The sequence below is a fragment of the Musa acuminata genome, unplaced genomic scaffold (assembly GCF_036884655.1).
Source record: "Musa acuminata AAA Group cultivar baxijiao unplaced genomic scaffold, Cavendish_Baxijiao_AAA HiC_scaffold_543, whole genome shotgun sequence".
NCBI lineage: Eukaryota > Viridiplantae > Streptophyta > Magnoliopsida > Zingiberales > Musaceae > Musa > Musa acuminata.
The window spans coordinates 30,001-41,080 of record NW_027020785.1 but is presented as its reverse complement, the minus strand read 5'-3'; the positions used below and the strand labels follow the sequence as shown (position 1 = coordinate 41,080).

The 11,080-nt window shown below is 34.6% G+C and overlaps 1 protein-coding gene and 2 non-coding genes across 3 annotated transcripts in view; 1 reads left to right on the top strand and 2 right to left on the bottom strand.

Annotated features, from left to right (window-relative positions):
• Window positions 1-1,768: 1,768 nt before the first annotated feature.
• TRNAW-CCA (transfer RNA tryptophan (anticodon CCA)) lies at window positions 1,769-1,842 on the bottom strand. The gene has a single exon. It is a non-coding gene; the product is annotated as a tRNA-Trp (tRNA).
• Window positions 1,843-2,006: 164 nt separating this feature from the next.
• Window positions 2,007-2,080, bottom strand: TRNAP-UGG (transfer RNA proline (anticodon UGG)). Its single transcript has one exon. It is a non-coding gene; the product is annotated as a tRNA-Pro (tRNA).
• A 5,655-nt stretch (window positions 2,081-7,735) lies between these two features.
• The window catches only part of LOC135661381 (photosystem II CP47 reaction center protein), a 4,391-nt gene continuing 1,046 nt past the window's right edge, over window positions 7,736-11,080 (top strand). The window contains exon 1 of the mRNA XM_065176509.1: window positions 7,736-11,080. This exon is cut by the window's right edge and continues 1,046 nt beyond it. Coding sequence (XP_065032581.1) covers window positions 8,015-9,541 — 1,527 coding nt within the window. The 5' untranslated portion in view covers window positions 7,736-8,014 and the 3' untranslated portion in view covers window positions 9,542-11,080.

The window sequence follows — 11,080 nt, the reverse complement described above, 5'->3', positions numbered from 1 at the left end:
ACCGAAATGCTACATAATTCTTTTCTTCTTTTTTTGTTCCTTGTCTATGCATAACTCTATGTTATTCAATAGATCAATAGAAAATTACTCAAATTCCTTATAAGATTTCCATTATTGGATTCATAATAGAAAGTAAAGATCTTGGAAAAGCGTGAATCGATGGTTTCTAATAATTTATGAAGCATATTATAATATTCACACAATTCAATTATATGTATGCGAAATCTATAATAAACCCATTTTTTGGTTAAAAGTTTTTTTGTTCAAATCTTTTTATTTCAAGTAATTGGTTGGTCGTATAATACAATAAATATACTGTAATACAAAATACAATAGTATATACTATATTAGTGAAAGAAACAGAACATGAAAGAAACAGAACCCAGTTGGAACAATCCATATTCGTGATGCAACCGTTATTGTATTAGATCCAAAACAAAGGTTCTTTCTTGACCAAACTAGAAGTATGGAACTCCATGATATGGAAAGACAGAATATAGAATCTAAAAGGATAATGGAAGTTGTTCGTCTTTGAATCGAGTTGGACCTGAAAAAAAAGAATAAAAATATAAAAATGAAAAATAGAGTAAAGGTTTTATTTTTTTCGATAGATCGTGGGACACCTTTTTCTTTTCATTCGAAATATTATGTTATGGGCAATTAAGCAACCTATTACTGTACTGAGTCCAATGAGTTAAAATAAATAAAAGGTAAATAGTATCAGGCCGTTCGTTCCAAAAAGGATTAGATCCTATTGAAATAGAAAGGAAATGATTAAAATGGAATTTTCAAATCCAATTCTTTTATTCCAAAATTACTTAAATTACTTATATTTTATTTAATATTTTATTTAATATTTAAGTATAAGTCCATAAGTAATTTAAGTTTTGAATGAAGTTACACGGCACAGTTCTTAATTACTATTACTTTTACTTATACTTTATATTTTACTTACTTTTACTATTACTTTATTCAACTCACAAATACTTTATTCAACTCACAAATTCCACAATGAATCTGTTGATTCCGAATCATAGGATCGGTCAATGTCACAGCAGATGAATCGAATTTTTCTACCTATGTCACTCTTAGTTAGTCTTATCTATAATGACTGATGAATCCAGAATTTTCAATTGGAACTAAACTAATTCTGTCAATTGATTTTTTCTTGCCGTCGTATTTTGTAAAAATTGAAACTTAGGTAAGTGTTTTATCAACATATGTAGCAAAAGAACATATCTAATTTAGCTCTTTCATGCTTACTATAACTAGTTATTTCGGTTTTCTACTGGCTGCTTTAACTATAACCTCAGCTCTATTCATTGGTTTGAACAAGATACGACTTATTTGAAATGAATTGAATGAAAAATTGATAAAAACGAATATTTCTCTGAGATTCCGGGTATTCTATGGTTCTTTCTCACATCAATTGCCAATTCTTGGTCATTGAGATTCACGGATAATTCAGATTAATATTTAGGGATAGATCTTACCTTTCTTTTTATCCCCTTAAACAAACCGAAATGATTGAAGTTTTTCTATTTGGAATCGTCTTAGGTCTAATTCCTATTACTTTAGCAGGATTATTCGTAACCGCATATTTACAATATAGACGTGGTGATCAGTTGGACCTTTGATTGAGTAATATTTCTTTCTTTTTTTGATTGACCTCCTGCAGGAAGGAGGTCAAATTCAAGTTACAATTCAACTTTTTGTTTTGTTAAATTATTAATTATTTTATTGTGATTCGACATCAAATAAACCGAATCACGCTCTGTAGGATTTGAACCTACGACATCGGGTTTTGGAGACCCGCGTTCTACCGAACTGAACTAAGAGCGCTTTCTTATCCTTATGACAGGAGATACGACTGTACTGTAAAGAAAAGTAATTTTTCTACCCCCAATACGTCTTGCATACATATAGTATGCAAGACCGGAAGATTATGTCCAATTTTAATCGATCTCAATGAATCCCTCGTTACTGCCCATGGGAGAAGTAATAGGTAGGGATGACAGGATTTGAACCCGTGACATTTTGTACCCAAAACAAACGCGCTACCAAGCTGCGCTACATCCCTTTTCAAAATTGTTGTACAGTTTCATTGTACAAAATCCCTGTCTTGTTTTCCATATCGTCATTTTCTCCTCCATCTATATACAATTTTCTTGTCATTTCTTCTTTTTGGTTTCATATAATAAAAGAATTATATACATCTGAAACCTAACGTATAAAAAAGTTAATATTTATCAGTAATGCTCAGGAACAAGGGATTAGATTTTTTTTCTTTTACAAAAAAAGAAAAAAATCTATTGCTTCATTGTACATATCTATTTTAGTTAGGAATCCTGTTTAGTTAGGAATTCCGTGTAAAAAAATACAAATGATCTTGAACTACAGCATCTGACCATATATGTATTACAATCCATAATAGAAGGAGGATTTTCAATGCGAGATATAAAAACATATCTCTCCGTGGCACCTGTGCTAAGTACTCTATGGTTTGGGTCTTTAGCAGGCCTATTGATAGAAATTAATCGGTTATTTCCGGATGCCTTGTCATTCCCCTTTTTTTAATTCTAGTTATTGATTGATATGCGAAGAAATGAAGAAAATTAGAGATACAATTCCACGTGACTAAAATTTCGAATTTCGCCCCTATTTTTTCAGTTCTTTAGGATAGGAAGGAAAAGAAAAAAGTGTATTGAACCTCAGCAAAAATGTGGTAGATCGAAGATCGAATTTTGGAGAACAGAAATGAAAATGTGGATCCAGTCTACGGCGAGTTCCACGAAATCATAGCATAGAAAGAAGATATTTAACTTAAATAATAAATAAAATAAATATTAATAAAATATTGAGATTTAGGATAGGAACAATTGAGAGTTAGAAAGAAATTGTATTATTTAATTATTACTCCATTAAATTATTACTTTATTATTCTAGTAAAATTGTTACTCCATTAATATAATATTAATTATCATTATATAATGAAATGATAATTGCAACGAAATACTTAGAAATTCCATTTCTAGTTAGTAACTTCTATCGATTTTTTTTGTTCTTTTCTTCTTCTTCAGCTCGGATCGAAAATAGAAGAGTTAAGCCGATCCAAAATTCAAAGGAGGTTCATGGCCAAGGGTAAAGATGTCAGAGTCATAGTTATTTTGGAATGTACCAGTTGTGCCCGAAATGATGTCAATAAAGAATCGCCAGGTATTTCTAGATATATTACTCAAAAGAATCGACACAATACGCCTGGTCGATTAGAATTGAGAAAATTTTGTCGCTATTGTAACAAGCATACGATTCATGGAGAAATAAAGAAATAGATCGAACAGAACGCGTGTGCGCTCTCGCCAAGGAAGAGGAAGAACTTAACATATATTTAGAAGAACTTAACATATATTTAACATACTTAACATATATTTAACATATATAATATACATAATGTATAATATACATAATGTATAAGATATATAATATACATAATGTATACAAATCAAAGCCTATTTTGGTCGGATCTGAACTGAAGTGAATAAAGAAATAGAATTTTAGAAATAAGGAATAAACCATGGATAAATCCAAGCAATCTTTTCGTAAATCCAAGCGATCTTTTCGTAGGCGTTTGCCCCCAATTGGATCGGGGGATCGAATCGATTATAGAAACATGAGTTTAATTAGTCGATTTATTAGTGAACAAGGAAAAATATTATCTAGGCGGGTGAATAGATTGACTTTGAAACAACAACGATTAATTACTATTGCTATAAAGCAAGCCCGTATTTTATCTTTGTTACCTTTTCTTAATAATGAGAAACAATTTGAGAGAGCCGAGTCGATCCCCAGAACTACTGGTCCTAGAACCAAAAATAAATAGACATACTCTTCAATTGACTCAAAACTCCAATTGTAACTCAAGCTCAGATTGATGTTTTGTTCGAAAAGGCCTAGAATCTAGAGCGGGTTCCTGTGTTATAAGAAACAAAAAATGGAGAAAATTTTTTTTATTGAAACATATTCGTTCATTCCTATTACTATCTTAATTTCTTTTTATTCTATTTTCCCGGAGTTCCTTCTCCGGGGAATTCTGTTTCAATCATTCCTGTACTGTATATTACTTTAGAATCTACTTTATTTGATGATCTTGTTGGAAATCATGTAAAGACAATTCTTATTTGATATAGCTATTTGTGCAGGTATTTTACGATTAAGAAGCAATTGCTTCTTGTACAGATTGTGTATTAATCTACTATAACTATACAATACCTTATTATCACGAGTTACTGCATTTATCCGAGTGATCCACAAACGACGAAAATCCCTCTTTTGCCTGCCTCTATCTCGATGAGAGGAAGCCAAAGCTCTCATTTTCTGTTGAGTAATCGTTCGAGTAAGTCTTGAATGAGCTCCTCTAGAGGTTGATGCAAATAAACGAATTTTTGTTCGACGTCTCCGAGCTGTATATCCCCGTCTAACTCTGGTCATTGAATCAAATTAAACCTTAATGAATAACTAATTGATTTCGATTCTTTCAGTCATCCTTTTCCCCTCTCACGGTCGATTAATAACAAAACGGATTATTCCGATATATAAAATATAAATTCCAATGGCTTTTGCTACTATAACCTTCCTGACCACAATTTTTTATTCCGTCCAGGCATTTCACCTGCAAATAAGAAATTATAATGATACTCAAAAAAAATAGTGGGTTCCATCGTTTCTATGGTTACTTCTTAAACGGTGAGGTCCTCTCTATACACCGGAGCCTCTTCTTTCATTTAACCAAATGGTATTGTGAACTTGTATAGTTCACACTCTTTGGCTCTACCCATCAATTATAGAGTAATAACTCTTTTCACACTAAGAGTTATCTATACAGTGACGGCATTTAATTAGGAAAGTTGGCTAGGTAGCTGACCCTCTTAGTCCGCTCTTTTAACAATAGGCGCATAATCTTTTTGCTTCTTATAATACTATTTCCTCCGCTTAATGGATAACTATTTGCTACCAATGGGGAATTGCTTTTCATCTCAAATCTAGGTGATTGGATTTGCACCAATGGAAACCATAAATTCCATACACAATATAGGTATATGATAGATCTTTTCCATTTACCCTATTCATTGGTACCGGTCATTGACACTGGAAAAATTGTCTCATTTGTTCGAACTCATGATCTGAACGAGTCGCACATACACCCTAGTACATGTTCCTCGACGCTGAGGACATCCTCTAAGAGCGGGAGATTTCGTAACATTTCTTATCGGCTGTCTTGCGTTTCTAATAAGTTGTTTAATAGTTGGCATGTCGTATATATATATATGTATATATAGAATTAGAATGGAATGGGTTGGTTTAGATCGATCTTAACCTGATGATTGGATTGATGATTATGAATTTTTTCTATTCAATACCAAATCACAGAAAATTCGAATTATGGTTTGAAATGGATTTACACGAAATCCCCGGTATTTTCATTTTCGACCGCTACGAGATCAACAATGCCATGAGCTTGGGCTTCTGTTGCTGACATAAAAACATCCCTTTCCATGTCTTCGGATACAACCCATAAAGGCTTGCCCGTTCTTTGTACATAAACCTTTGTGAGGGTTTCACGAAGTTTCAGTAGTTCTTCCATTTCCAGGACAAATTCCCCTGTTCGTGATTCATAAAAAGAACTAGCAGGTTGATGAATCATGACCCTAAATATATTGATATTGATATAACATCATGAACGGTTCCTCTATCTCGTATGATTGGGCTAATGTAAGGGATAAAAAAAAAATAACAAGAAGAAATTGAACAACCGTACAGGCATCTTCTGTGCGTTGCATACGGCTCCGCAATGGAATTTACTTTTTTCTTCTCTTCTATTCTATCTAAGAAAGAAAGAGAATCCATCTGATTCAGATCGTTGAATGATCCATTTACCACCCTTCCTTTCGTAGGAGTCAAAAATACTATGATGGTTCTGTTGCTTTATATATTTATCTCGTCTGTGATTTAGCAATCCCAAAGTGCCTTTCTGATACGATCAAATAAGGAAAACTGATCTTTTTTTTTTTCATTTTCGTACTCTTCCATAACATAAATATCAGAAAGAAACTTCTGGTGTGGAAGAAAAATGGTTTGTGACGCTGAAATGTACCCCCGACACATAAAATCAACAAATCGGAAATAACCTTTGTTTCATACTACTATCTCGATACAAAATCTCATGTTATGAAAAAACAATAATGGTTTGTTCATATCGAACTCGAAGTGCCATGCTATTATTACTTATTATTCATATTCAATATGGCGAAGGCATAGTCTTTCTTTTTTTTTTCAAATAAAAACTCATTGGCGCCAAGCGTGAGGGAATGCTAGACGTTTGGTAATTTCTCCTCCGATCAGAATGAAAGATCCCATAGAAGCGGCTAACCCCATGCATATTGTATGCACATCGGGTGGCACAAATTGCATAGTATCATAAATAGCTATTCCTGATACTACCCATCCGCCGGGAGAGTTTATAAACAAAAAAAGATCCCTAGTATTATCTTCTATACTGAGATATACCATGAGACCAACAATTTGATTTGAGATCTCGCTATTAACCTCTTGACCTAAAAAAAGTAATCTTTCTCGATGAAGTCGGTTGATTAGGACAAAATTGGTTCCTTTAGGAACTGTACGTGCACCTTTGGATGCATACGGTTCAAAAAAATTGCGAAAAAAGAATCAATGTGTCGATTCCAGTTCTATTTTTTTTTTTTTTTTTTCTGTAATAGGTTTTTGTTTTTCTAATAAAGCTTCCATTTTTAAAAAGACATGAGATGAGTTTTGGCTTCCTTACCTATAAAAAAAGAATTTACTGAACTTATTGAAATTGAACAAATCTCTCTCATTGATGTATTGTTTCATCGACATTCAAATCACGATGTAATTTTCTTGTTTCTGAATGGGCCTTTTCAATTCTTTTAGGTTCATGTTCTACTCCGGGAAAAGATCTGTCCGAATTCCATTTGCACATATAGGGCAAATGGTCTCAGTACCACTTCTTTTTGTTACGACTTTTTTTTTTCAATTCGTTTCATGCCTTTCCCCAATCATTCGATGTACTCATCATACTATTCCGTTGGTTATTGGTTGGACGTTTGAAATCACTCCTATAATAAGGATAAGAATCGTTTATGATACAAGCGGTAATCATACATTACATGGATTACCAATTTGGTATTTTCTGAACGGAGCCTGGATACTTTATTACTTTATTTTATCTGGATACTTTATTACTTTATTTTATTTTTATTTTTCCAAGTCAACCATAAATTCTCCTAATTGATCCTCAAAATAAATAAATTGATCTAATTGCACTTCACGCTCCGAATGATTGATGGTTCACTCAATACAATATTTCTTAGGCGAAACAGAGGATATTTCGATCGAGGGAGAGAACGGGTAAATTCCATATAACCCAATATGTCTGACAAGTCGCACTATAAGTCAACCCAAACTGCATCTTCCTCTCCAGGACTCCGAAAAGGTACTTTTGGAACACCAACGGGCATTAAATTAAAGAAAAAATTGAGTACTATACTTCACTTTAATGTGGAAACATAACAATGGCTTTATCGTCTTCATCCCTTTTTCTGTTTATTGTATTTTATACATAGATTTTTATACATAAATTGGAAGGTTTATTTTATAGAGTAAGACAGAATGAATAAAGAAAAATTTTAACTAACGGATCAATCGTTGGAGTAATAAACAAGTATCTATGCATTCGTTTCCCGAAAGTAGAACTAATCCTCCCATTGCGTATTGGTACTTATCGGGTATAGAATAGATCTGCTTCTCTTTGTTCTTACGAACAGAATTGTTCCATTATTTTCAATGGAACGGAATAAAAATTAACCCTTTCTCATACGGAATCTACTGAAAAGGTTAGATACATAGTATAGTCTTTTCCAATGCGATAAAATAAAGTGACATAGTGTCTATTTTTCTTTGATAAAGGGGTATTTCCATGGGTTTGCCTTGGTATCGTGTTCATACTGTCGTATTGAATGATCCCGGTCGATTGCTTTCTGTCCATATAATGCATACAGCCCTAGTTGCTGGTTGGGCCGGTTCGATGGCTTTATACGAATTAGCGGTTTTTGATCCCTCTGACCCCGCTCTTGATCCAATGTGGAGACAAGGTATGTTCGTTATACCCTTCATGACTCGTTTAGGAATAACCAATTCGTGGGGTGGTTGGAGTATTTCAGGAGGAACTGTAACGAATCCCGGTATTTGGAGTTATGAAGGTGTGGCAGGGGCACATATTGTGTTTTCTGGCTTGTGCTTCTTGGCAGCTATCTGGCATTGGGTGTATTGGGACCTAGAAATATTCTGTGATGAACGTACGGGCAAACCATCTTTGGATTTGCCTAAGATCTTTGGAATTCATTTATTTCTCTCAGGGTTGGCTTGCTTTGGCTTTGGCGCATTTCATGTAACAGGTTTGTATGGTCCTGGAATATGGGTGTCCGATCCTTATGGACTAACTGGAAAAGTACAACCCGTAAGTCCAGCGTGGGGCGCAGAAGGCTTTGATCCTTTTGTTCCCGGAGGAATAGCCTCTCATCATATTGCAGCGGGTACATTGGGCATATTAGCAGGCTTATTCCATCTTAGTGTCCGTCCGCCTCAACGTCTATACAAAGGATTACGTATGGGCAATATTGAAACTGTACTTTCCAGTAGTATCGCTGCTGTTTTTTTTGCAGCTTTCGTTGTTGCTGGAACTATGTGGTATGGTTCAGCAACTACCCCAATCGAATTATTTGGTCCCACTCGTTATCAGTGGGATCAGGGATACTTTCAGCAAGAAATATATCGAAGAGTTAGCGCCGGACTAGCCCAAAATCTGAGTTTATCGGAAGCTTGGTCTAAAATTCCCGAAAAATTAGCTTTTTATGATTACATTGGTAATAATCCAGCAAAAGGGGGATTATTCAGAGCAGGGTCAATGGACAACGGGGATGGAATAGCTGTTGGGTGGTTAGGACACCCCGTCTTTAGAGATAAAGAAGGGCGCGAGCTTTTTGTACGTCGTATGCCTACCTTTTTTGAAACATTTCCGGTAGTTTTGGTAGATGGAGACGGAATTGTTAGAGCCGATGTTCCTTTTAGAAGGGCAGAATCAAAGTATAGTGTTGAACAAGTAGGTGTAACTGTTGAGTTCTATGGTGGCGAACTCAATGGAGTCAGTTATAGTGATCCTGCGACTGTAAAAAAATATGCTAGACGTGCCCAATTAGGTGAAATTTTTGAATTAGATCGGGCTACTTTGAAATCTGATGGCGTTTTTCGTAGCAGTCCAAGGGGTTGGTTCACTTTTGGCCATGCTACGTTTGCTTTGCTCTTCTTTTTCGGACACATTTGGCATGGCGCTAGAACCTTGTTCAGAGATGTTTTTGCTGGCATTGATCCAGATTTGGATGCTCAAGTGGAATTTGGAGCATTCCAAAAACTTGGGGATCCAACTACAAAGAGACAAGTAGTCTGATACAACATTGCTCTGGTATCTTTCGCCTCTTTTTTTGATTTGACATAGGGTTAGGGTACTGAAGAAATCTTGACTTGAATCACCATCTTTTCTTTGACTCTTTCCTTTTCTTTATATGGTAAATGATGCCAAATGAATAGGTGTGGAAGCTATAATTGTAAACCACGATCGAATCTATGGAAGCATTGGTTTATACATTCCTTTTAGTCTCGACTTTAGGGATAATTTTTTTCGCTATCTTTTTTCGAGAACCGCCTAAGGTTCCAACTAAAAAATGAAATAATTTTTCATTATCTCAGTTGAAGTAATGAGTCTCCCCATATGGGAGGCTCATTACTTCAACTAGTCCCCGTGTTCTTCGAATGGATCTCTTAGTTGTTGTGAGGGTTGCCCAAAAGCGGTATATAAGGCGTACCCAGTAAAGCTTACAAGTAAACCAGATATGAAGATGGCGACTAGGGTTGCTGTTTCCATTTTTAGACAATTTCAAGATCACAATGGATCTACGATAAGATCGTTTATTTACAACTACAACGGAATGGTATACAAAGTCAACAGATCTCAACCAATGATTAAATAGGATTTATGGCTACACAAACCGTTGAGGATAGTTCTAGATCTGGGCCAAGACAAACTACTGTAGGGAATTTATTGAAACCATTGAATTCGGAATATGGTAAAGTAGCTCCGGGCTGGGGGACTACACCATTAATGGGAGTCGCAATGGCCCTATTTACGGTATTCCTATCTATTATTTTGGAAATTTATAATTCTTCCGTTTTACTGGATGGAATTACAATGAGTTAAGTTTATAAGAACTTTGAAGTCCTAGTTTTCAATCAAAAAAATTACTTTACTTAAAACTCGGATTTCTAGACCATTCTGGTAGTTCGACCGTGGAATTTATTTGTTTCGGTATCTCCGGAATATGAGTGTGTGACTTGTTATAATTGATCCTATTGATAATACAGAGAATGGTCCTGTTATCTCTATCGAGATGATTCTATTTCGTCGGATAGTTATTCTAGTATCTGGAGCACGGAATATATATAGAATATAGAATAGATTAATAAAAGAAATATTAAAACTATGATTCATACCTACTATTCAGACCTCGCAACCGGACTCAGAAATTTTCAAATAGATATTTCCTAAATCAAACGATTTTTCTTCCTTCGGACTTATTTTTTTCTTGACCGAAGGACAACTCTTTTTCTAGATTTTGTTGAGTCATTACATTCATCGAATAAGTGATCATCAAAGGGTTCTTACTCAGAGAACCTTTGAGTTTAGCTTGAGGCTTTGCTTTATTAAATTAAATCATCGTGGTTCTAGTATGAATCTGGGGTTTCAATTGATTCATAGGGTCTCAACAAGCAAATTCCTATCAATAGTAAAACAAGAATCAATCCGCATTACACAAAAAAACAAGAAATAAAATAACAAATAAAAAAATAGGGAAGAGAAGATTCAAAAGGCCTGTAATGATCAACATCAAAAGAGACAGATGAGCCAACTTGATATTTTGAGGCATTATCA